The sequence below is a fragment of the Schistocerca serialis genome, chromosome 4, assembly GCF_023864345.2.
Source record: "Schistocerca serialis cubense isolate TAMUIC-IGC-003099 chromosome 4, iqSchSeri2.2, whole genome shotgun sequence".
Lineage (NCBI taxonomy): Eukaryota > Metazoa > Arthropoda > Insecta > Orthoptera > Acrididae > Schistocerca > Schistocerca serialis.
In genome coordinates this window covers 171,163,574-171,189,960 of record NC_064641.1, presented here as the reverse complement: position 1 = coordinate 171,189,960, position 26,387 = coordinate 171,163,574, and the positions used below count along the sequence as shown (strand labels likewise).

At 43.4% G+C, this 26,387-nt stretch overlaps 1 protein-coding gene across 6 annotated transcripts in view; it reads left to right on the top strand.

Annotated features, from left to right (window-relative positions):
• The window catches only part of LOC126473292 (maternal protein tudor-like), a 211,816-nt gene that overhangs the window by 157,995 nt on the left and 27,434 nt on the right, over positions 1-26,387 (top strand). For all 6 annotated transcript variants that reach the window (XM_050100257.1, XM_050100253.1, XM_050100255.1 and 3 more), the window contains one exon: positions 17,897-18,061. In XM_050100257.1, the coding sequence (XP_049956214.1) occupies positions 17,897-18,061 (165 nt within the window). The remainder of the gene's footprint in view (positions 1-17,896; positions 18,062-26,387) is intronic.

Genomic DNA, 26,387 nt, shown 5'->3' with positions numbered 1-26,387 from the left:
CCTGGCTACATCATTTCCTTGCCACATTGTATGAGTGGGGTCTCTGGGGCCTGCTCCCAATTTTTGTCCAAAACTTCCTGTTGCACCGTACTTTCCGTGTCCAATTCAGTGCCTCCCATAGTTCCCCCCGTATTGAGGAGAATGGCGTTCTGCAGGGCTCCATATTGAGTATGTGTCTATTTTTAGTGGCTTTTAACAGTCTAGCAGCAGCTGTAGGGCTGTCGGCCTCACCTTCTCTGTATGCGGACGACTTCTGCATTTCATACTGCTCCTCCAGTACTGGTGTTGCTGAGTGGCGCCTACAGGGAGCCATTCACAAGGTGCAGTCATGGGCTCTAGCCCACGGCTTCCGATTTTTAGCCGTGAAGTCGTGTGTCACGCATTTCTGTTGGCATCGCACCGTTCATCCAGAACCAAAACTGTACCTTAATGACAAACCACTCACTGTAGTGGAAACGTATCGATTCTTAGGACTGGTTTTCGACGCCCGATTGATTTGGTTATCTCACCTTCATCAGCTTAAGTGAAAGTGCTGGCAGCACCTCAGTGCCCTCCACTGCCTGAACAACACCAACTGGGATGCAGATCGCTCTATGCTGTTGCAGCTCTACAGAGCCCTTGTTCAATCCTGCCTTGACTTTGGGAGTCTGGTTTACAGTTCGACGGCACTCTCACCTAGGCTGCAGATTCGTCTGGAGCTTTTGCATGGCCCTAAGGACTCCGTTAACCCTGGGGCTCTCCGCTATCACTTCCTCTAGATTCTTGACATGTGCCAGGGCCATGAAGTGGTTTACACAGACAGCTCAATGGCTGATGGTCATGTAGGCTTTGCATATGTTCATGAAGGACGTATTGAACAGCACTCCTTGCCAGATGGCTGCAGTGTTTTCACTGCAGAGCAGGTGGCCATATCTTGTGCTCTTGAGCACATGCGCTCATGCCCTGGTGAGTCATTTCTCCTGTGTACTGACTCCTTGAGCAGCCTACAAGCTATCGACCAGTGCTACCCTCGCCATCCTCTGGTAGCATCCATTCAGGAGTCCATCTATGCTGTGGAACAGTCCAGTCGTTCAGTGGTGTTTGTGTGGACCCCAGGACATGTTGGAATCCCAGGCAACAAACTTGCTGACAGGCTGGCCAAACAGGCTACGTGGAAACTCCTTCTGGAGATGGGCATCTCCAAATCTGGCCTGTGTTCTGTCTTACGCCACTGGATTTTTCGGCGGTTGGAGACAGAATGACATAACAGTACGCACAACAAACTACGTGTCATTAAGGAGACTATAAATGTGTGGAAGTCCGCCATGCAGTCCTCTGGCAGGGAATCAGTTGTCCTCACCAGCTCCGCATTGGCCATAAGTAGCTAACACTTGGTTACCTTCTTTGTCATGATGACCCATCTCTGTGTCACTGTGCCTCACAAATGACAGTCATCCACCTCTTGCTGGACTGCCCACTTTTAGCTGCTCTGCGGTGGACTTTTAACTTTGCCAGCACCTTTCCTTCGGTGATGGGTGACAATGCCTCAACAGCAGCTGTAGTTTTACGTTTTATTCGTGAGGGAGGGTTTTATCATTTGATCTAAGTTTTAGCGCATGTCCTTAGTCCCTCTGTGTCCTCTACCATTGTGCTTTTAGGGTAGAGGTTTTAATGTGTTGCAGAGTGGCTGGCTTCTCCTTTTTATTCTCATGGTCAGCCAGCCATGGTAATCTGCTCTCTTGTTTTGATCTCTTCTACATGTTTCCTGCGTCTTCTGTGGTTTTCCTGTCTAATTTTGTCCATTTTAGTGTTTGTTGCCCTTCTGTCATTCTTGTGGTTTCTCCTTTCTTCCAGCTGTGTTTTGTATGTCTCGATTATTTTACTCCCACCCTTGTGGAATTATTTTAATCAGAACGAGGGACCGATGACCTTGCAGTTTTGTCCCACCCCACCCCTCCCCTCTTTTAAACCAACTGACCAATCCTCAACCCATCTGCCAGGAGGAGGAACCACTGGTTCCAAAAGCTCGCATACTTTAATACCTTTTGTATGCATGTTCCCTTGCAGCCACCTGATGAGTAGATTTTTTATCTATCCAGTAAACATTTTTTTTTCCCATATAAGTAATTTAAGACTTTTGGACTGGTACCATTGGGAGAAAGAGTAAGTTCAGTGTCACCAAAACTGTTTACAAGAAACATAGTCTTGCAGTTTAGTTAATTGAAACACTTTCACCATGTGACAAATTGAACTTCTCGTTTTCGCTCTTCACGAATAAATTTTCTTACTTGGTATGTTACATGAGTTTGTGAAACATTAGTGATTGATGAACATTTTTAGTTCTTTGCCCCATTAGCATGACTGTGTGTTTGCTGAGCACCCTACTCTGGCAAGTTTGAGTGTATGCTGTATAAAGCATGATTTTATGCTGTGTTAAACATGACTTCATTTAACAGTCTAAATGTGTCTGCATTAAATGTCAGCCTTTTGATAATCTGCCATGAGACATGCTAGAGCATTGTTTTTACAGGCAAAAACTTTGTAGGTGGATTCAATGTCGCCATTAAACTTCACCATTATTTTTGTTAAAAAAGGTCCAAAACATGTCATAGACATAATGGGTTGGTCTTGATATACCTACATACAATAAATTTTCTGCTTCATTTCTCTTAGAGTTCTAGACATCTGTGTGAACTACTGACTCTTTCGTTAGAGGAATTGATGCAGGCTCAGTTTGATGTACTCACTGAATTAAAACATTTTCCAGATCAGCAAACCTCTAGTTACCATTTTCTCACCCTTCTCTACCTCTTCACCGAGTGAGCTGGCACATTAGCTAGCACACTGGAGTCGCTTCAGGAGGACAACGGTTCAAACCCACATCCAACCATCCTGATTTAGATTTTCCGCGATTTCCCTAAATCGCTTCTGGCAAATGTCAAGATGGTTCCTTTGAAAGGGCACAGCCGACTTCGTTCCCTAACCTGATGGGACTGATCTCGCTGTTTGGTCCCCTCTTCCAAATCAACCAATCTATCTCTTCAACAGCAGTTCCTTTCATTTGATAACAGTGCTTTGTGCAATTCTCAGTTACCGAAAATTTATTTTTCATATTTTGTGGTATTTGTTTTGAGAATTATTGAGTTTTGTTTATTGTGCGCAAATATGCGACATAAGACATATGGTAGCTAATTGAAGACAGAGTGTAACTTGGTTAGACACTGGACTCGCATTTGGGAGGACGACGGTTCAATCCCACGTCCGGCCATCCTGATTTAGGTTTTCTGTGCTTTCCCTAAATCACTCCAGGCAAGTGCCGGGCTGGTTACTCTGAAAGGGCACAGCCGATTTCCTTCTCCATCCTTCCCTAATCCGATGAGACCGATGACCACGCTGTCTGGTCTCCTTCCCAAAAAAAAAAACAACCAACAACAACAACAACAGAGTGTAACTAAGATGAAGGTTTATGGTGCCAAATTTTAATAATAGCAAACACTTTCCCTTGTGCTACCTGCTAAGTTGTTTGTTACATGCTGACAAGTTGGTTTTCTGGTCTTGAAAATGTGCTGCTGCTGGATGTATAGTGCACTATGTGCTAAAGAAACAAATTAAGTTGGAAATACTTTTATAGTGTCTCATTGGAACTAAGTGGTGAATGAACATTTTGTGTGGGAAAGATTTAAAGAAGGGCGTAAAAGTGGTTTTGTTCCGCTGGTGCCCATCCCAACCATATTTAAGAATATTTTAACTTTTCTATTGTAACAAAATCATTTCTCAAGCTGAGATCTAGAAGACTACATCCACAACATTCTCAAGCTGAAATCTAGAAGACTACATCCACAGCATTCTTTATACCTTGTTGTTGTTGTTGTTGTTGTTGTTGTTGTGGTGGTGGTGGTGGTGGTGGTGGTGGTGGTGGTGCTGGTGGTGGTCTTCAGTCCTGAGACTGGTTTGATGCAGCTCTCCGTGCTACTCTATCCTGTGCAAGCTTCTTCCTCTCCCAGTACCTACTGCAGCCTACATCCTTCTAAATCTGCTTAGTGTATTCATCTCTGGGTCTCCCTCTATGATTTTTACCCTCCACGCTGCCCTCGAGTACTAAATTGGTGATCCCTTGATGCCTCAGAACATGTCCTACCAACCGATCCCTTCTTCTAGTTAAGTTGTGCCACAGTCTCCTCTTCTCCCCAATTCTATTCAATACCTCCTCATTAGTTATGTGATCTACCCATCTAATCTTCAGCATTCTTCTGTAGCACCACATTTCAAAGCTTCCATTCTCTGCTTGTCTAAACTATTTATCATCCATGTTTCACTTCCATACATGGCTACACTCCATACAAATACTTTCAGAAACGACATCAATACTTGATGTTAACAAATTTCTCTTCTTCAGAGACGCTTTCCTTGCCATTGGCAGTCTACATTTTATATCCTCTCTACTTCGACCATCATCAGTTATTTTGCTCCCAAAATAGCAAAACTCCTTTACTACTTTAAGTGTCTCATTTCCTAATCTGATTCCCTCGGCATCACCCGACTTAATTCGACTACATTCCATTATCCTCGTTTTGCTTTTGTTGATGTTCATCTTATATTCTCGTTTCAAGACCCTATCCATTCCGTTCAACTGCTCTTCCAAGTCCTTTGCTGTCTCTGACAGAATTACAATGTCATCGGCGAACCTCAAAGTTTTTATTTCTTCTCCATGGATCTTAATGCCTACTCCGAACTTTTCTTTTGTTCCCTTTACTGCTTGCTCAATATACAGATTGAATAGCATCGGAGAGTGGCTACAACCCTGTCTCACTCCCTTCCCAACCACTGCTTCCTTTTCATGTCCCTCGACTCTTATAACTGCCATTTGCTTTCTGTACAAATTGTAAGTAGCCTTTCGCTCCCTGTATTTTTCCCCTGCCACCTTCAGAATTTTAAAAGAGAGTATTCCAGTCAACATTGTCAAAAGCTTTCTCTAAGTCTACAAATGTTAGAAATGTAGGTTTGCCTTTCCTTATCTTTCTTCTAAGATAAGTCGTAGGGTCAGCATTGCCCCACGTGTTCCAATATTTCTACGGAATCCAATCTGATCTTCCCCGAGGTTGGCTTCTACCAGTTTTTCCATTCGCCACAACAAGACAATTTCCTAGATGTTGACCTCCACCTGAGATGGCTACATCAGTACCTTCGTACATACACCAGATTGCCCTATATCATTGTTATCTATTTATCAATACACCGTCCATGCATTCATGTCACTGGTAATAATTGTATCCTCTCATCTAATTTTTGCTCCTAGGATTTCCTTAAAATAATTTCACTGTGTCATTGTTGGTGACAGTGTAGCAGGGGCTTTATTGTACCTTAATTGTACCTGATCTGAAGTGGGTAACTGAAAACCCTATGGTTTTCTGACTGTTGATCCTGTATGCTTCATTTACAGGGTGGAGAAAAATTGTCATGAAATTTTATTCGTGGATAGCTGATGACAGTAGGAACCAAAATTATTAGTGTTGTGTAGGTTGACAACGCACAATTTTTAAACTACAGAAACTTGGCGCCGCTCTCTCCGATTGGCTGTAGGATTGCCCTGTTACCAGATGCTCTGGGCAATGCGTGACCGTGAATGCTTCACTTGCCTGAGATCGCGATGTATCCAATCGATTGCTTTTTCCTTCAGTCAGTTTTTTCAGGTGAACGAAAAAACCGGAAGAAACTAGTCTCTGCGCGTATGTCAGCTACATGAATGTTTTACTCAGTGCGAGACATCCGACTGAAACAAGTCGAGGGTACAGTTATGGGCACCCACATGACACCACCCTATGCCAACCTATTCATGGACCATCTAGAGGAATCTTTCCCGAAAATACAGAATCCTAAACCGCTCATCTGGTTCAGATTCATTGATGACATCTTTACTATCTGGATTGAAGGTGAGGGCACCCTATCCACATTCCTCCAGAACCTCAACAACTTCTCCCCCATTTGCTTCACCTGGTCCTACTCAACGCAACAAGACAATTTCCTAGTTGTTGACCTCCACCTGAGATGGCTACATCACTACCTCCATCCATATCAAACCTACTAACCACCAGCAATACCTCCACTTTGACAGCTGCCACCCATTCCATACCAAGAAGTCCCTTCTGTACAGCCTAGCCACCTGTGGTTGTCGCATCTGCAGTGACAAGCAGTCCATCTCTAAATATACCGAGGGTCTCACTGAAGGCTTCACTGACCGTAATTATCCTCACAACCTTGTACAAAAACAGATCTCCTGTGCCTTATCTTTCTAGTCTCCCACCACCTCCCAAAGTTCCACAGTCCAGCCACATAGGAGCATTCCCCTTGTAACTCAGTACCATCCGGGACTGGAGCAACTGTATTACATTCTTTGCCGGGGTTTCGCTTACCTATTGTCATGCCCTGAAATGAGAAATGTCCTGCCCACTATCCTTTCAACCCCTGCTACAGTGGTATTCTGCCGTCCGCCGAACCTACACAATATACTTGTCCATCCTTGCATAACCTCTGCTCCCAATCCCTTATCTCATGGCTCATATCCCTGTAATAGACCTTGATGCAAGACCTGTCCCTTACATCCTCCTACCACCACCTACTCCAGTCCGGTCACTTAACATCACGTATCCCATCAAAGGCAGGGCTACCTGTGAAACTACTCTTGTGATTTACAAGCTAAGCTGCAACCACTGTGCTGCACTCTATGTAGGCATGACAACCAACAGGCTGTCTGTCCGCATGAATTGGTCACCGACAAACTGTGACCATCCTGTGGACCACCCTGTTACTGAACGCGCTGCCAAACATGATATCCCTCATCTCAATGACTGCACCATGGCCTGTGCCATATGGATCCTTCCCACCAACACCAGCTTTTCTGAATTGCACAGGTGGGAACTTTCCCTGCAATACATCCTTCATTCCCGTAACCCTCCTGGCCTCAACCTTCATTAGTCACTGTCCTCACCCATCCGGCCACCTCCCTGTTCCCATTCCAGCACTACACAACCGGCACACCCAGTCTTTCAATTTGTTTTTATTTCTCTCCTTTCCGTTACTTACCCCCCCCCCCCCCCCCCCCACACACACACACACACACCACACACCACACACACACACACACACACACACACACACACACATTCTCTCCTGCCCTCCGTCCAAATTGCAGCACTTCACTGTCCGCCACCCCCACCATACTATCCCTCCCCCTCCCCACCCCAGCCTCCTCCTTACGCCCACCCTGTTGCCACTTTCGTCATGCACTGATGCTGCTGCTGCTTGCAGGGTGATTTCAGTTATCTGAGATTGCAGACGTGTGTGCAAGTTGTGTTTGCATGTGCGTGTGTTGTGAGAACCTTTTTGTTTTGCCTCTCTGCGACTCACCATCTGCACTATATGGTGAGTAACAACTTTCCTTCTCATAATATTGTTACATTCCATCCTGGATTTTTCATTGTTTGATTTTTAATATAACACTTTTTTTAAAATGGCCTGAAAAGTATTAAATAATATCTGGTAGCCCCATACAGGTTCCTAATGCCGTACAGAAAGTCCTGAAAATTTGTGCTTGTGAATTTTTTATGATAATACCTGTAAAATTGTAAACGGAACACACATGGCACATGCATTGGGTAATCGTAAGGAGTGTAGAGAGTGACTGTCGTTGAGGAAAATCGCAGAACTGTTTGTATTATTTGAAGTTCAATAAAATTGTTAGCAACTTAGGTGAACTATTGATGCATTACTTATGTATTGCATGCATACTATGTTTTACATTTTAAATTTTATGAGTATTGTTGTAGGTATTAAAAATTAACAAGCACAAATTTTCAGGATCATTCGTATGGTATTAGGAATGTGTATGGGGCTAGGAGAAATTATCTCATACATTTTAGTCAGTTTTAAGAACATATTATATTAGAATGTTTTTCTTAAATAATTATTTTTAATTTAAATTTATTGAGGCTCTGTCTCTCTCTTCCACCAGTTAACACCCAACATTAATTATTTATTTATGTATCTATTTTTGTAAATGCTGAGGTGACGTGAACATAAACTAAATATTATACATTTTTTTTAAATTGGTGACTTGATCTGTTGCATTTGAAGAATATTCTGCCACTTGTAGGCTGTATTTTTCCACGAAGAATACTTATCATTTGTTGATTTTTTTGCTTAATCTAGTTTCATAATAAGAATCATCCTTGCAGATATTGTGTATTGCATTGAATTTATCTTGAGGATCACTTCTTATTCATAAAATTTCTCTCTTTCATATACAGGGTAATTTTTTCTACTGTGTACAAACTCTAGGGATTGATTCATGAGAGGATACAGAACAAAAAAGGTATAATGAATTTGTCTGGAACTGCATGATGCTAGAGACCAGTTATTCAATCATACATTGTTACAGAGACTGTGGTCTAATATGTGCTGCACCATGCAGCCACAGTTACAGTATACATGGTTTCCTCTTTGAGGGTGGTACCATTCTTTATACATCATGCCCTAGTGCTCTCTCGTGCCATATTGATAGCTAGTGTTGCGTCCATCCACTTCTCTTGCTGATTCACCTTGTAGTGGATGTGATACTGTGTTGTACACAACGGTTCCATATTCGAATCGAGAGCTTGCCGACATGATGTTTACTTGCGGAAAGGCAAATGGCAAATGCCAACAGGTGGCGGGCAGCAAGCACAGTATTCAGTGTTTGCAACAGTGTTTCACCATTTGTCTGAGATAGGGTCGTTTCAGGAAACAGGAAATCATGAAGGATGTACCCGAAATGTTCGGACACCAGACTTTGAGGAAAATGTGATTAACACTGTGGAAGGCGACAGCCGCGTCACTACCAGGCAGTTGGCCTGCCACTACAGGGTAAGCCAGACAACCGTGTGGAATATTCTCCATGACAGTTGTTACTGCCCTTATCCCTTGTAGCATTTGCAGGGCTTACTAGTGACAGACTTTCCACATTGGGAGCAGTTTTGTTACTGGTTTCTTCACCAGGCAACCACGATTCCAGAATTTGTGTCATTCATCCTATTCACAGACGAGGCCACATTTACGCATAGAGTTATCTTAAACTTTCCTAACAGTCATCTGTGCGATAGTATGCAGAACCCCCATGGCACGGTGACAGTGAATTATCAGTGTCGGTGCAGCTGGAATGTGTCAACCAGGATAATTGGTGTCTGTATTTTGGGACCAGCCTTCTTCCATGTTGCCTAACAGGCTGTAACTATTGGCATTTCTTGCGGGTTACTTTGCCTCCTGTACTGGAAGAAGTGCCATTGGTGATTCAAAGGGTTATGTGGCTGTTACATGATGTGCTCCAGCCTCCTTCGCCGTTAGTGTCCTGATGCATCTCAATCGTGTTTTCCTTTGTCAATGGATCGGACGAGTGGTTCCAGTTGTGTGGCCTGTTCTTTCACTGGATCTCAAACCGTGCAGTTTCTGGTTATGAGGCCACCTCAAACATACCGTGTATGCAAAATCCATCCCAGATGTGGAGGCACTGGAGCAGTGTATTCTTGCTGCCTTTGACACTTTTTAGATGCAGCATGGCCAATGTAACATGTGAGACAGAATATGTCACAACGCGTACACTCGTGTGTTGAGGCACATAAAAATCATTTTCAACATATACTGTAACTGTGGCTGCATGGTACAGCACATATCAGACCACAGTCAGTGTAACAATGTACGATTGAATAAATGGTCTCCAGCAAGGAAACAATGCCTTTCCTGACATAAGTTCATTAGACCTGTTTCGTTCCATATGCTCTCATCGATCAGTCCCTAGAGTGTGTACTTGGTGGAAAAAATCACCCTGTATAATACTCTGATTCGTGTATTTATGCAGTAGTTAATGCTTCTTCATTTTCATCAGGCTTTTGGTACATCACAATCACTTGCAATATTATTTGTTTCCATTTAAGTGGTACAAATAAACAAAATACACATATGAATTTCAAACTTCGCAGCTTCTTACAACAATCAAAACATAATAGTCTTGACTATACAACCCAAGGCTACATCTAATGGTAGTTGCATGTGTGTTGAAATGTGTCTGCTTAGTAGTGTTAATATATAGATATGTTTTTCGTGTTGTAAGCATTTGTATATCATGTAAATGGGGCTGAAATGGTTAACCAGCTCAGACTTTGCCTGGACGAGTGTGAAGAAACAGTGTGACAAACCACGCTCAGGCTGGCTTCCAAAAGTGATTCGAAATGACAGATAATCAAACCAAGATGGCTCACACCTTCTCAAATCGGGCACACAGTGAGGAGGTGCTTTGAAGAAAAAAAACCTGCTCAGTTGAATTACTTTATAACGTCTTGTACCTGCGTTTAATTAAGCTGTGCGCTATGAGCACAAATATATTTCAGTTAATTAGCTTTGAGGAAAGTTGTAATTTTGCAACACTGGGTTTCCCCAGGTTGTTCCTAGCTTTGAGGGTGTCCTGAGGCATACTGGAGGGATTTCTATACTACTGTCTGTCATAAACCTGGACCTTTTTTCGTGTCAATGGAAATTCAATTGATTGGAAATGAATAAATAGTAGCAAACCTTAATTAAAATTCATTAAATGATGACTGGCCCATAGGTAGTTTCTTTGTTTTAGTCTATTAAAAAACCCATAAGTGAGCGCACACACACACACACACACACACACACACACACACACACACACACACTTGATCCAAAATGATCTTTACAGATTTGATCACTTATATTTCAGGAGTTGAAATAGATAGAAATTTGCGGCTTGCAGCATAATGTTCATGCACCTAAAACTGGTCTCTCGTCCACCCCACCCCCCCAATAGTTAGCACAGTGTGTGGACTGGTTGGTACAGACCAGATCCGACACCCAGATCCTGCGCAACGCCATTACATTTTTTATTTTCATTGTGTAGGACCTGCAGGAACTGTGAGATCACATCAAACCAGCAACAGCACATGTTAACGAGGACACGCTAAGCCAGACGAGTACTGGAATATTGTTTAGATATCCTGTGTGCTACAAATGGTGCACACATTGAAGATGACCATCAATGTGCTCCCACCCCCATCCCTCTACCTACCCCACCTCATCTACTGCTTTTTTCTGTCATGACAACCACAATTTTTCTAGCTCTGTCATAAACTTTTTCAAAAGTAATTCAGCACACTCATTTTTTTGAGATTTAGTAATTTTGTCACAATTTATCCTGAATTAATTGCTCATTTGCTGTAGAAACTATGAAGGTAATGTTAGTGACAATGGCGAGCTATGATGAAACTTGAGGTGTTGGAGAATACAGCCATGATGAAGAAAATTTACAGCATTGATGTTGCAGGTCCTGTACGGGCCTTTCTGGATACAGAAAATGTTCGACTGCTGCCCTGGCCAGCACATTCTCCAGATCTCTCACCAATTGAAAACATCTGGTCAATGGTGGCCGAGCAACTGGCTCGTCACGCCAGTCACTACTCTTTATGAAATGTGGTATCGTGTTGAAGCTGCATGGGCAGCTGTACCTTTACACACCATCCAAGCTCTGTTTGACTCAATGCGCAGGCGTATCAAGGCCGTTATTACGGCCAGAGGTTGTTGCTCAGGGTACTGAGTTCTCAGGATCTATGCACCCAAATTGCATGAAAATATAATCACATGTCAGTTCTAGTATAATAAATTTGTCCAATGAATACCCGTGTATCATCTGCATTTCTTCTTGGTGTAGCAATTTTAATAGTCAGTAGTGTACTTTGTTGAGACAATGAGAAGCCGCCAACAGTCGATGATCCGATGCACTCTGTATAACATGCTTTCACAAATCCTTGTTACTCTCATGTGTAATTTGTGTTTGCTGAGTGGTAGGTGCTTCTTTTTTTATGTATTTTCTCCTTTCGTCAATTAAGTTCAATATTTCTTCTGTTACCCAAGGAGTTCTATTAGCCCTCATCTTTTTACTTACTTGATCCTCTGGTGCCTTCACTACTTCATCCCTCAGAGCTACCCATTCTTCTTCTACGGTAAGCAGGCAAAAAGGAATACAGAGTCTCAAAAATGAGATCAACAGGAGGTGCAAAATGGCTAAGCAGGGATGGCTAGAGGACAAATGTAAGGATGTAGAGGCTTATCTCACTAGGGGTAAGATAGATACTGCCTACAGGAAAATTAAAGAGACCTTTGGAGATAAGAGAACCACCTGTATGAACATCAAGAGCTCAGATGGAAACCCAGTTCTAAGCAAAGAAGGGGAAGCAGAAAGGTGGAAGGAGTATATAGAGGGCCTATACAAGGGCGATGTGCTTGAGGGCAATATTATGGAAATGGAAGAGGATGTAGATGAAGACGAAATGGGAGATACGATACTGCATGAAGAGTTTGACAGAGCACTGAAAGACCTGAGTCGAAACAAGGCCCTGGTAGTTGTCAACATTCCATTAGAACTACTGATGGCCTTGGGAGAGCCAGTCCTGACAAAACTCTACCATCTGGTGAGCAAGATGTATGAGACAGGCGAAATACCCTCAGACTTCAAGAAGAATATAATAATTCCAATCCCAAAGAAAGCAGGTGTTGACAGATGTGAAAATTACCGAACTATCAGTTTAATAAGTCACAGCTGCAACATGCTAACACAAATTATTTACAGATGAATGGCAAAACTGGTAGAAGCCAACTCTGGGTAGATCAGTTTGGATTCCGTAGAAATATTGGAACACGTGAGGTAATACTGACCTTACGACTTATCTTAAAAAAAGATTAAGGAAAGGCAAACATATGTTTCTAGCATTTGTAGACTTAGAGAAAGCTTTTGACAATGTTGACTTGAATACTCTTTTTCAAATTCTAAAGGGGGCAGTGGTCAAATACAGGGAGTGAAAGGCTATTTACAATTTGTACAGAAACCAGATGGTAGTTATAAGAGTCGAGGGGCATGAAAGGGAAGCAGTGGTTGGGAAGAGAGTGAGACAGGGTTGTAGCCTCTCCCCGATGTTATTCAATCTGTATATTGAGCAAGCAGTAAAGGAAACAAAAGAAAAATTCGGAGTAGGTATTAAAATCCATGGAGAAGAAATAAAAACTTTGAGGTTCGCCGATGACATTGTAATTCTATCAGAGACAGCAAAGGTCTTGGAAGAGCAGTTGAACAGAATGGACAGTGTCTTGAAAGGAGGATATAAGATGAACATCAACAAAAGCAAAACGAGGATAATGGAATGTAGTTGAATTAAGTCGGGTGATGCTGAGGGTATTAGATTAGGAAATGAGACACTTAAAGTAGTAAAGGAGTTTTGCTATTTGGGGAGCAAAGTAACTGATGATGGTTGAAGTAGAGAGGAACTAAAATGTAGACTGGCAATGGCAAGGAAAGCGTTTCTGAAGAAGAGAAACTTGTTAACATCAAGTATTGATGTCTTTTCTGAAAGTATTTGTATGGAGTGTAGCCATGTATGGAAGTGAAACATGGATGATAAATAGTTTGGACAAGAAGAGAATAGAAGCTTTCGAAATGTGGTGCTACAGAAGAATGCTGAAGATTAGATGGGTAGATCACATAACTAATGAGGAAGTATTGAATACAATTGGGGAGAAGAGGAGTATGTGGCACAACTTGACAAAAAGAAGGGACCGGTTAGTAGGACATGTTCTGAGGCATCAAGGGATCACAAATTTAGCATTGGAGGGCAGCTTGGAGTGTAAAAATCGTAGAGGGAGAACAAGAGATAAATACAATAAGCAGATTCAGAAGGATGCGGGTTGCAGTAAATACTGGGAGATGAAGAAGCTTGCACAAGATAGGGTAGCATGGAGAGCTGCATCAAACCAGTCTCAGGACTGAAGACCACAACAACAACAACAACAACAACAACAACCACAACGAGTGGTAGGTGTCACATGTCCACTGACGTCAGCACGGAAATGCAACTGATTAAACATTACCTCTCACACAACACCACTCCCGTTGGTACATTGTGGCCAGTGACCAACTTGTCTTCTACAGACTGCGTGTGTCCAGGAAAATAATCTGATTTGACACAGATGTCTGGAATCTTTGTAGTTTTTGTCTGAGGTTGGCAGTTTGAGTTATGGCAGGCATACCACAGCGATACGGGTGCTTAAATAGTTTCATGTTAATGACACCTGGAACACATTAATCCACAACATTGTATGAATCTGTTCTAAGTGACTAAAAGAAAAATTACTCCATTCAGTACATAATTAAATTAACATATATAAAGTGTTTTTTAACTTCGACATACACCCGGAGATATGTCTTCACTTATCCCTGGGGGTGGGGAGTAGAACTACTGTGTGACGGGATAAAGTAGCATTTACTGCTGTAGTTCAACTAATGAAAGTACTGCATGCTGGTCTTACTCGGAAGAATGAATGTATAGCTCAGTCAACTAACACACTAAAGAGTGGTTTCAACTGAAAGAATTAATACATGGTTCAACCGACACAAGAACTACTGATGGTTTTCGCTTGAAAAGAAAGGCTGAACAATTCAGTCAATATGCAAAGTAAACAGTGGTGTTGAATTTTTTCATTCCATTGCTCCCACAGACTGCTTTCACTCAGGAGGGGAGGAATGAATAATAATCAAAGTGACATGTCGAACTACGACTGACTGACTTGAATGTTTGCATTTGGTTGCTCCCACAGACTGGTTTCATTCAAAAGAATGAATGACTAGTCCAACTAACTAAGTGATTGTTTTCATTCTGTTGCCCTGTCTACATCTCCCCCCTCGCCGCCAACAACCAATCAACTAATTTTCCCCCTCCTCTTCTCCCTCCTCTTCCTCCCCTCCCTCCCCTCCCTCCCTCCCCTTCCTCCCTCCTCTTCCTCCCCTCCCTCCCTCCTCTTCCTCCCCTCCCTCCCTCCTCTTCCTCCCCTCCCTCCCTCCGCTCCCTCCCTCCTCTTCCTCCACTCCCTCCCACCTCTTCCTCCACTCCCTCCCACCTCTTCCTCCACTCCCTCCCTCCTCTCCCTCCCTCCTCCCCCCTCCCCTCCCTCCCTCCCCTCCCTCCCTCCTCTTCCTCCCTCCTCTTTCTCCCCTCCCTCCCTCCGCTTCCTCCCCTCCCTCCCTCCCTCCTCTTCCTCCCCTCCCTCCCTCCCTCCTCTTCCTCCCCTCCCTCCCTCCCACCTCTTCCTCCCCTCCCTCCCTCCCCTCCATACCTCCTCTTCTCACCCTCCCTCCCTCGTCTTCCCCCTCCTCCCTCCCTCATCTCCCCCCTCCCTCCCGCCCTCATCTTCTCCCCCCTCCCTCCCTCCCTCCCACCCACCCTCATCTTCTCCCCCCTCCCTCCCTCATCTTCTACCCCCTCCCTCCCTCATCTTCTCCCTCCCTCATCTTCTCTTCTCCCCCCTCCCTCCCTCATCTTCTCTTCCCCCCCTCCCTCCCTCCCTCCCTCCCACACCTTCTCCCCCCTCCCTCCCTCCCTCCCACACCTTCTCCCCCCTCCCTCCCTCCCTCCCACACCTTCTCCCCCCTCCCTCCCTCCCTCCCACACATTCTCCCCCCTCCCTCCCTCATCTTCCCCCCCTCCCTCCCACGCTCCCTCATCTTATCACCCTCCCTCCCTCATCTTCTTTCCCCCTCCCTCCATCATCTTCTTTCCCCCTCCCTCCATCATCTTCTTTCCCCCTCCCTCCATCATCTTCTTTCCCCCTCCCTCCATCATCTTCTTTCCCCCTCCCTCCCTCATCTTCTTTCCCCTCCCTCCCTCATCTTCTTTCCCCCTCACTCCCTCCCTCATCTTCTTTCCCCCTCACTCCCTCCCTCATCTTCTTTCCCCCTCACTCCCTCCCTCATCTTCTTTCCCCCTCACTCCCTCCCTCATCTTCTTTCCCCCTCACTCCCTCCCTCCTCTTCTTTCCCCCTCCCCCTCCTCTTCTTTCCCCCGCCCCTCCTCTTCTTTCCCCCGCCCCTCCTCTTCTTTCCCCCGCCCCTCCTCTTCTTTCCCCCGCCCCTCCTCTTCTTTCCCCCGCCCCTCCTCTTCTTTCCCCCGCCCCTCCTCTTCCTTTTTCCCCCGCCCCTCCTCTTCCTTTTTCCCCCGCCCCTCCTCTCCTTTTTCCCCCCGCCCCTCCTTTCCTTTTTCCCCCCAGCCCTCCTCTCCTTTTTTCCCCCCAGCCCTCCTCTCCTTTTTTCCCCCCAGCCCTCCTCTCCTTTTTTCCCCCGCCCCTCCTCTCCTTTTTTCCCCCCAGCCCCTCCTCTCCTTTTTTCCCCCCAGCCCCTCCTCTCCTTTTTTCCCCCCAGCCCCTCCTCTCCTTTTTTCCCCCCAGCCCCTCCTCTCCTTTTTTCCCCCCAGCCCCTCCTCTCTTTTTTTCCCCCCAGCCCCTCCACTCCTTTTTTCCCCCCCAGCCCCTCCTCTCCTTTTTTTCCCCCCAGCCCCTCCTCTCCTTTTTTTCCCCCCAGCCCCTCCTCTCCTTTTTTTCCCCCCAGCCCCTCCTCTCCTTTTTTTCCCCCCAGCCCCTCCTCTCCTTTTTTTCCCCCCAGCCCCTCCTCTCCTTTTTTTCCCCCCAGCCCCTCCTCTCCTTTTTTTCCCCCCAGCCCCTCCTCTCCTTTTTTTCCCCCCAGCCCCTCCTCTCCTTTTTTTCCCCCCAGCCCCTCCTCTCCTTTTTTTCCCTCCAGCCCCTCCTCTCCTTTTTTTCCCTCCAGCCCCTCCTCTCCTTTTTTTCCCTCCAGCCCCTCCTCTCCTTTTTTTCCCTCCAGCCCCTCCTCTCCTTTTTTTCCCCCCAGCCCCTCCTCTCCTTTTTTTCCCCCCAGCCCCTCCACTCCTTTTCCCCCCCACCCCTCCTCTCCTTTTTCCCCCTTACCCCTCTTCTCCTTCCCCCCACCCCTCTTCTCCTTCCCCCCCGCCCCTCCTCTCCTTCCCCCCCCCGCCCCTCCTCTCCCCTTTTTCCCCCCCGCCCCTCCTCTCCTCTTTTTCCCCCCCGTCCCTCCTCTCCTCTTTTTCCCCCCTGTCCCTCCTCTCCCCTTCCCCCCCCGCCCCTCCTCCCCTTTTCCCCCCCCGCCCCTCTCCTTTTTTCCCCCGCCACCGCTCTTCTCTCTCCCCCTCCGCCCCCACTCTTCTCTCTCCCCGCCCGCCCCCACTCTTCTCTCTCCCCCCCACCCCCCTCCATCTCCTCTCAACTCCCCCCATATTTTGCAACCCCTCTCCCTTTCTTCCTCTTCATCATCATCTTTTCTTCCCCTTCCTCCTCTCTTTCCCTTCCCCCTTTCTCCAAATCGGTCCCTCCTTCCACATCTCTTTTTGCTCTACCCTCGGTACTGCTATTGTCTTGTCCAAAGCCTCATTACCCACCATTGTATCCTTCTCTTCCCCGTCCCTACCTCCATGAGCTCAGGCTACAGCTTTCGTTAATTATCAATAATCCTTGCCCATGGGAGTATACCTATAGTACTCTGTGAGCTTGTGCTTGTACTTGCTTTTGTGCTTTTGTGTGTGTGTGTGGGGGGGGGGGGGGGGTGACACGTGCAGTTTTTTTCTGCTATATAAAGAACTAGTGCTTGAAAGACACTGTCTCCTGTTACGTGTTTCTGTGCTCCTCACACTGATTTGCTATAGATGAATGGTTAGCTTTCTCTTATAGTAGGTGTAGTTCCATCCAGGAATTTGCATTATACATACATGAAGCAGAAGTGTGACAAATGTAATGAAAGTGAGCATGATTAGAAAAGAACAAAAAATATTGTTCGCTAATCACTAATGCTGTAATTAGGTGATATTTGGTCTATAAATATCTTGCATCATGTGTGCCATCAATAAATAGTAAACCTTTTTCCTGTATGTTAGATTGACAAAATTTAATCTGTTTCATAGTCAGATTGTGTATTTGTGCAGTTTTTCTGAGCATATTTGTAAGACACATTTTTCTGCTATTCCAGACTGCAGGCAAACTACCTTCTAGCATGCTGCAACAAGGAAAAATGTGCTTAGCAACACCAGATGGAGTGTGTTGGTATCGTGCTGTTATAATGGAAATGCATCAGGATCATGTGACAAATAATTTTATTGATTTTGGAGATACAGCTGAAGTACCTATGGAAAGGGTGAGATAAAAAATTAAAGTCATGGTTAATGTAATCCTACATTTGGACATTTTGCCAACATTTTCATTTTGTATCTTTTAGCAGTTTTGTTAAAATAGTAACATGTAAAAGAGCTAGTGGAACCAGTGATCACATACACTAAACAATCCTTTTTTATAAATTTGGGCATTATCCTTGTTTTTAATATAATGTGTAGATTTTTTGCAGACTACAGCTGCCACTAGATGTGCTAAAAATCAGTAATCTGTTTTTTATGTATAATTAGATATAAGTTCTAATTACCATTATGGACATGTAATATAATTTGACAGATAAAAGCATCTACTCACCATGTGGTAGTTGGAGAAAACACAAATAGAAGTTGATGAAATGTGCAGTCTTTCAGAGCCAGTGGCTCATCCCTTTGGCAGAAGGGTTGATACAGAAGAAAAGAGGGATGAAGGAAAAGAACTGGCAGATTAGGAACTGGTTAGCTTTGTGGGAAAGTTGCCCAGAACCCCTGACTAGAGGAGACTTACCGGATGGGATGAGAAGAAAAAATAGATTGTAGTGGGCAGCACTGGATGAGATTTGAGAAATATTCACAAACATTTACTGGCAAGACTCCATAGCAAAAGATTCCTTATGTATTAATTGGATGACACTTTTATTGACTACTACTTAAATTCATATAGATACTTATAATGCAAAAATACTGAGCACAACCATTACTAAAACTCAGTGTAGGTTAGTGACTCACCACAAAACTTTTTATTAAATACTAGCTGTTCTCTGTCACATGGTGGGTGGCTCAGTTTGGTTAAATGGAAAAGAAAGTAAAGAGAAAGCTCCTGTCTCGCTGTCCATCACCTCTTCTTCCCCTCTCTCTGTTGATCACCTCCTCCTGCCCTCTATCTGTCAATCACCTCCTCCTCCTCCCTTCTCTCTGACCATCACCTCCTCCTCCCCTCTCTCTGCCCATCACATCCTCCTCCCCTCTCTCTGCCCATCACATCCTCCTCCCCTCTCTCTGCCCATCACATCCTCCTCCCCTCTCTCTGCCCATCACATCCTCCCCACTTTCTCCATCTTGTCTTGGCCACCCCCCCCCCCCCCCTGTCCATCTTGTTCTTTCTGCATTTTATGTGCATTTCCTTCTACCCTCTGTAAGCCAATAAAACATAAATAAAACTTTCCTTTTTCTAACAGCTTTGCCCTATATATGTGTCCATACATTTCTTACAGTAACTTTCAAAAAATTTAAGTAAATTGGTCAAGAACTTTTCGAGACGATAGGTAATAATGTTTCCCCTCTACATGTGTACTTATTTATTTATGTATTACATACATTAAAAATAGATTTATAAAAAGTGAATATTTGTATGCAATGTTGTGTCAAAATTTTGAAGCACTCAGGAAGAACTTCGTGAAATTTAAGATTTTGAGCAAACGAACACTTACATTTTTACAAATTTAAATTACAAATACAAAACAAAGTATACATGCAATGCAGTGTTCTGACAGGGCGGAAAAGGTAGACATGATGTTTATATTAATGAACATATTTCATTAGTGCTGAATGTGCACGAGTACTTTATTTTTGTTCTTCAATTAATGTTAATTAAGACTATTTAAAGCTTCTGTTACACTGGTTATATGGCTATTAACAACTAGCAGCATAAATTAGCTAATGCAGGAAGCTAAAGTATGCTGTAGACATGTGGTAATAACATGTATTGGAAGTCTGAAAATGTATATTTAGAAAATTTCACTGATTAAATCCACATTTTCCGGCCGGAATCGCTGTGCAGTTCTGGGCGCTACAGTCTGGAGCCGAGCGACCGCTATGGTCGCTGGTTCGAATCCTGCCTCGGGCATGGATGTGTATGATGTCCTTAGGTTAGTTAGGTTTAATTAGTTCTAAGTTCTAGACGACTGATGACCTCAGAAGTTAAGTCGCGTAGTGCTCAGAGCCATTTGAACCCTTTTGAAATCCACATTTGTTTGTGTTTTCGTTAGATAATAATACTTTTGAGCAGGTATTGGTAACATCAAGGCCTTCAGTTTCAAGGAGTTGATGGGCACACTTGCAAAATGATTTTCAAATCTCTTATCTTCTTCCAGTTTGGCCTATCAGCAAACTTCATTATTGCCTTTGGGTTGTCATGCAGCTATGATGTTGTTCACACAGCACCAAACACTGTTTTTTATTGCTATAGAAATATGGGTTTAACTGAACATTGATGGCCAAAACATTATGACCACTATCGCCCATGAGATTGTCACCTGGTGGTGACGCGGGCATGTGGCATGTTAAGGAAAGTATGTAATCGGAGTAGAGACACATGGGAGAGGATTCGTGCAACGCTACAGATAGCAAATGCCCGTAATCCAATGCATAAGCAGCTTTCAAAAAGGGTGAAGTGCTATGATTTGCCATTTGGGAATGAGCAGCTCACAAATGGCAAGGCTAGCTGACTGTTCACATGCTACTGTCATGAGTGCGTTTCTTATAAGGATTTCCATTTGGTTCCCCTAGAATTTCTGTTACACTTTTGTACAGGCAATGCTGCCCTATTGCAATCCTACCAGCATGTGTCTGAATTTGTGAGATGTTTTATTGTGGCTACTTCATAAGGACTTCAAACACTACAACAGTACTCAAGAATTGGTTGCAGTAGCGTATTGTATGCAATGTCCTTTATAGTTGCTTTGCATTTTCCCAGAACCCTTCGAACAAATCTAAGACTTACGTTCACTTTCCCTAATACTGATTTTATGACATCATTCCATTCTATATCCTGTCTTATTATTACCTCCAAATTATTACACAATTTGACATGCTCAAGATGTTTGCCACTAATTTTATAACCAGGTTCTTTTCGTTTGTTGTAAGCATTATCTTACATTTATTTGTATTTAATAAGAGCTGCCATTCATAATACCATGGGGAAATTTTGTAATTGTCTTTCTGAAATTTTTTACAATTGGCCAGCGAAAATACTTTCCTGTGCACAACAGCATAGTTAGGGAACAATCTTATAGTGCTGCTGATGCTGTCTGAGAATTAAAAAGCTGAACTAAAGAATAATTGTTGTCCTTCTATGTTCTGTTAAATTCATCGAGGATTGGAGGAGGGCAAACGTGAACTAAGTGTAAGAGGTATAAATAGGGACATGATAAAATTGTAATATTTTATGGCCATTTTCAGCATTACTTTCTTGTCAATTTTTCTATTAGTTTCTGATGGCTATTTTTTGAAGTACCGTATACTCCTTATTTTGGTCTTATTTAATTGTTTTTCAATGTTATGTTGAAAATGAAAATATGCCTATCAGTTACATTGCACTTTCTGACATAATAAATGACATTTATGTGCATTATTTGAACATTGTCCCAACTTCCCAAGGTTCTCATCTGGCACATTTTGCCATTGATCCGTCAATACAGAACAGCCACCTGGTGTCTATATTTGAACATGGAAGTAAACTGTCTTCAGCAAAACACCAGACATTTGACGGTGTCCAAATTTCTTTTAAGCATGAGAAGTTGCTTTTTCAATAAATAATGAAAGGATTTGTATCCTTTCAGAGTGTATACACTGTTGAATCCTGCCATTACAGGTATAACTGTTTCTTTACCACATCAGTATTAACAGATATCATCATCATCCTCATCCTCTGGTTGAAACAAGATCATATGACTGAATACAGGCTTGCATGGATGTAAGGCGTTAAGTGTTAGCCTAGTTTGAAGGTGCAACCCATTGTGTTTCAACATTTCCCTCACAGTTGCCTAAAACATGCCCCTCCATTCATCACCATTTCATCAGCAAAAAATTGTTTTGTCACAATAATGAAGCAAGTTTAAAGTATATCTGGTGATGTCATATTTCCCAATAGTTTTGCCCAGCAATTGTAGTGTGCAAGTACAATTACAGAATCCACCAAGTATGGTACTTTAGCTTCACAAACACACAAATAATTGGCTGGTCGCTTTGCTTTAGTATGGACAGGGACTAAGATTGTTGTGTGCAGGTGCGAGCCGAGTTGGTGACACTTAGCTCTCAGCTTCAGGCATGATGGCTTCTGTTACACAGCTTGAGGCTCCATTGGATGGGCACCACTGTTGTGGGTGGGCCGGCCAGCCGTGGGGATCCAATGGACATCCACCACATCCGAGTCCTCCAATCGGTCCTCACCAGCGGGCAGCCCAGTTACTGCTCGCACTGAGGTTGACCCCTCACCTGTGGTAGAGTGTGGGGTTGCCCCACGGTGTAGCAGGCGGCAAAAGACTCCCCAGGCAGCCACACGTGAGGCTTCCCCAGTTTGTCTGACCAATAGGTTCCAGGTGCTGTCTGTGGCTGAGACTGTCGCTGAGCTAGATGCTGTCACCTGTCCTGTTTCAGAGGAAACCTCTGAGCCTGCAAGATCCAGGCAGTTACAGAGGGTGAGATTATTGCTAGTTGGGAGCTGCAGCATTAGGTGTGTTATGGGACCCCTTAGGGACATGGCTGCCAAGAAGGGAAAGAAAACCAATGTGCACTCCGTGTGCATACTGGGTGGAGTCATTCCAGATGTGGAACGGATCCTCCCGGATGCCATGAAGAGTACAGGGTGCAGCCAACTGCAGATGGTTACACATGTTGGTACCAGTAATGTGTGTCACTTTGGATCATAAGAGATTCTCTCTGGTTTCGAGCTGCAGACAGAAGTGGTAAAGGCTGCCAGTCTTACTTGCGAGATGAAAGCAGAGCTGACCATTTGCAGCATAGTTGACAGGATCGATTGCAGACCTCTGGTACAGAGCCAAGTGGAGGGTCTGAATCAGAGGCTCAGATGGTTCTGCGACTGTGCAGGCTGCAGATTCCTCAACTTGCGCCAAAGGGTGGTTGGGTTTCGGGTTCCGCTGAATGGATCAGGTGTCCACTATATGCAGGAGGCGGCTACATGGGTAGCAGGGGCTGTGTGGTGTGGACTAGGCTGTTTTATAGGCTAGAGGGTCTCAGGAAAACACAAGAAGGGCTTCAGCTCCAAAGGGTGCAGGCCGAACACAGGAAGACTGTAGATACAGGAACCATCAGTACAACAGTTGTAAATTGTCATAGCTGTGTTGAGAAAGTACCAGACTCCAAGCGCTGATAGAAAGCACTGGTGCTCAACTTGTTACAGGCACATGATGTTAATAAATTTCTCTTCTTCAGAAAAGCTCTTCTTGTCATCGCCAGTCTACATTTTATATCCTCTCTACTTCAGCCTTGTACATTTTATATCCTCTTTATTTCAGCCATCATCAGTTACTGTGCTGCCCAAAATAGAAAAACCCATTTACTACTTTAAGTGTCTCATTTCCTATACTAATTCCCTCAACATCACCTGATTTCATTCGACTGCTTTCCATTATCGTTTTTTTCCTTTTGCTGATGTTCATCTTATATCCTCCCTTCAGGACCCTGTCCATTATGTTCAACTGCTTTTCTAAGTCTTTTGCTGTCTCTGACAGAATTATAATTTCATCAGAAAACTTCAATGTTTTCATTTGTTGTCCCTGAACTTTAATTCGTATTCCAGATTTTTCTTTGGCTTCCTTTACTGCTTGTTCATTGTACGTATTGAACAATGTCAGAGATAGACTACAAACCTGCCTCACTCCCTTTTCAAGCGGTGCCTTCCTTTCGTGCCCCTCAAATCTTATAACTGCTGTCTGGTTTCTGTACAAGTTGTAAATAGTCCTTCTCACCTTGTATTTTGCTTCTGCTACCTTCACAATTTCGAAGAGAATATTCCTGTTAACATTGTCAAAAAACTTTCTCCAAGTCTACAAATGCTACAAATATAGGTTGGCGTTTTCTCAACCAGTCTTCTACGGTAAGTCATTTGGTCGGTATTACCTCACATGCTCCAACATTTCTATAGACTCCAAACTGATCTTCCCCAAGGTTGGCTTCTACCAGTTATTTCATTCTTCTTCTTATGTAAAGAATTCGTATTAGTATTTTGCAGCCATGACATATTAAACTGATAGTTCGGAAGTTGTCACTCTTCTCGGCAGCAGCTTTCTTTGTAATTGGAATTATTACATTCTTCTTGATGTGTGAGGGTATTTCGCCTGTCTCATACATCCTGTACACCAGACAGAAGAGTATTGTCATGGCTGGCTCTCCCAAGACTATCAGTAGTTCTGATAGAATATCGTCTACTCCTGGAGCCTTGTTTCAGCTTAGGTCTTTCAGAGCTTTGTCAGATTATTCTCACAGTATCATATCTCCCATCTTGTCTTCATCTGCCTCCACTTCACTTTCTATAATATTGCTTTCAGTTTCATCTCCCTTGTATAGGCACTCTATGTACTCCTTCCACTTTTCAGCTGTCCCTACTTTGCTTAGGACTGGTTTATTATCAGATCCCTTGATATTCATGCAGCCGCTTCTTGTCACCAAAGGCCTCTTTAGTTTTCCTGTAGGCAGTGTCTATCTTTCCCCTAGTGAAATATGCTTCTAAATCCTTACATTTGTCTTCGAGCCATTCCTGCTTAGGCCGGTATTACACTATCAAATTTCTTTGTCAAATATCTTTGTCCAATATCTTTGTCAAAGATATTTGATGGTGTAATAGGGAATGTTGTCAAATGTCGTCCAATATTTGATCAAATATAGGGCCTCGCTGTAGATTTGTTCAAAGAAGTCGCTTGTCTTCTGTTCACTGCAATGTGACATGTTACCACTTGGAGTGCTAGCATCGCTGCAGCATTCTGTCGTCTGTAGTGTTTTTATAAACATGGCCGGTAAATACAATTGGTTTGTGCCGACAACTACAAAATTAATAGAGATGTATGAAGCTGATGAGGCGCTTGTCAACGTGAGGCACGCTGAATACAAAAATAGATTAAGAAGATTGGAAACCTAACCTAACCCAACCCAACCCTCTGCTGTAGCAAGGAATCGGAGTGTTACAGTGAGCCTGTCTTCTGCAGATGTAGCAGTTTTTAAGTGAATATTGTGCTTTGTGATATGAGGATACACCTCATTGAGCACATAACAGAAATGTATGCTCATCCATTCTTAAGTAACTGATGTACGACTTGACATCCTCCACTATAAGCTCATGTAACAAGTTTTGTTGAATGCTTTTATCGTGTCGTCGCAGAACCCACGGCTTCACCCAGGTATGTCTCCCCCCCCCCCCCCCTCCCCTTTCTCTTCCACATGTGCACACAGTGCAATTGTGGTACATGCAACTGCTGCGGTTAATAACAAGTTGTTGTTGTCAGCCATCTTGAACTTTGACAAAAAACATGATGACAGTGTAATACCCCTTCTAGCGCTAAGTCAAAGATCTTTGTCAAATATATTTGACGGAATATTTGATCACATCTTTGATCAAATCTTTGACAAAGAAATTTGATAGTGTAATACCGGCCTTAGCGACTCTGCACTTCCAGTCAATCTCATTTTTTAAACGTTTGTATTCCCTTTCACCTGCTTCATTTGCTGCATTTTTAAATTTCTTCCTTTCATCAATTAAGACAAATTGAGTCACAGACAGGCACAACAAAAAAAAAACTGTTACACATTGAGCTTTCGGCTCAGTATTTAACGAAGCTCAATGTCTAACAGTTTTTATGCTGTACCTGTGTGCAACTCATTGTGTCCTCTTTACAGAGAGTAACAATCTATCCTTTCCATAATACTATTGTTATTGCAACCTAACCGTTCAATTGTTTTGTCAAAAATAAATTAACATATTCAGTATCTCTGGTTTGCCACCTGATGAACTTGTCCGTTTTCCTGCTTTGAGAGAAAAACAGTTGCTCTTTTTCTTATTTTTTCCATCTGCAACAGGCATTGCCTGATTATTTTTCTTCTTAGTTCTCCCACTAATTTTAGACTGTGCTTAATGAGTGTGTATTAAAAAAAACTTCAGTGTCTGTGTTTGGTACAACACAGTTACTGGAAATATAAAGAGCAATAGTCTGTCTTACAAAAACGGATAAGAATAAAGTTCATCAGAAGTGTATGGCTTAAATGTGGCATAGGTACAGTAGGAGTCCAATTTAAATTGGCATTCAGGTGACACAAGTGCAAATATATGTGGAAAAAAATTGGGTATAATTTATTTTATACTGAAAATTTGTCTTGTGTGTTTAAGACAGTGCTTATTCATATGTAGAGGTTCAGAATGATATTTTGGTGAGGCTGGTTCTCAAACAGTCTGCTAAATGGAGAGGACGACGACATATTAACAAACTCAGTCCTTTGCAAATGCAATTAAACTAATGCTAAAATTTGTTTGCCATGAGTGAGAAGTGTATGACTTGCCATAAGATTGTTAGTTCTGGGGTGTGGTGT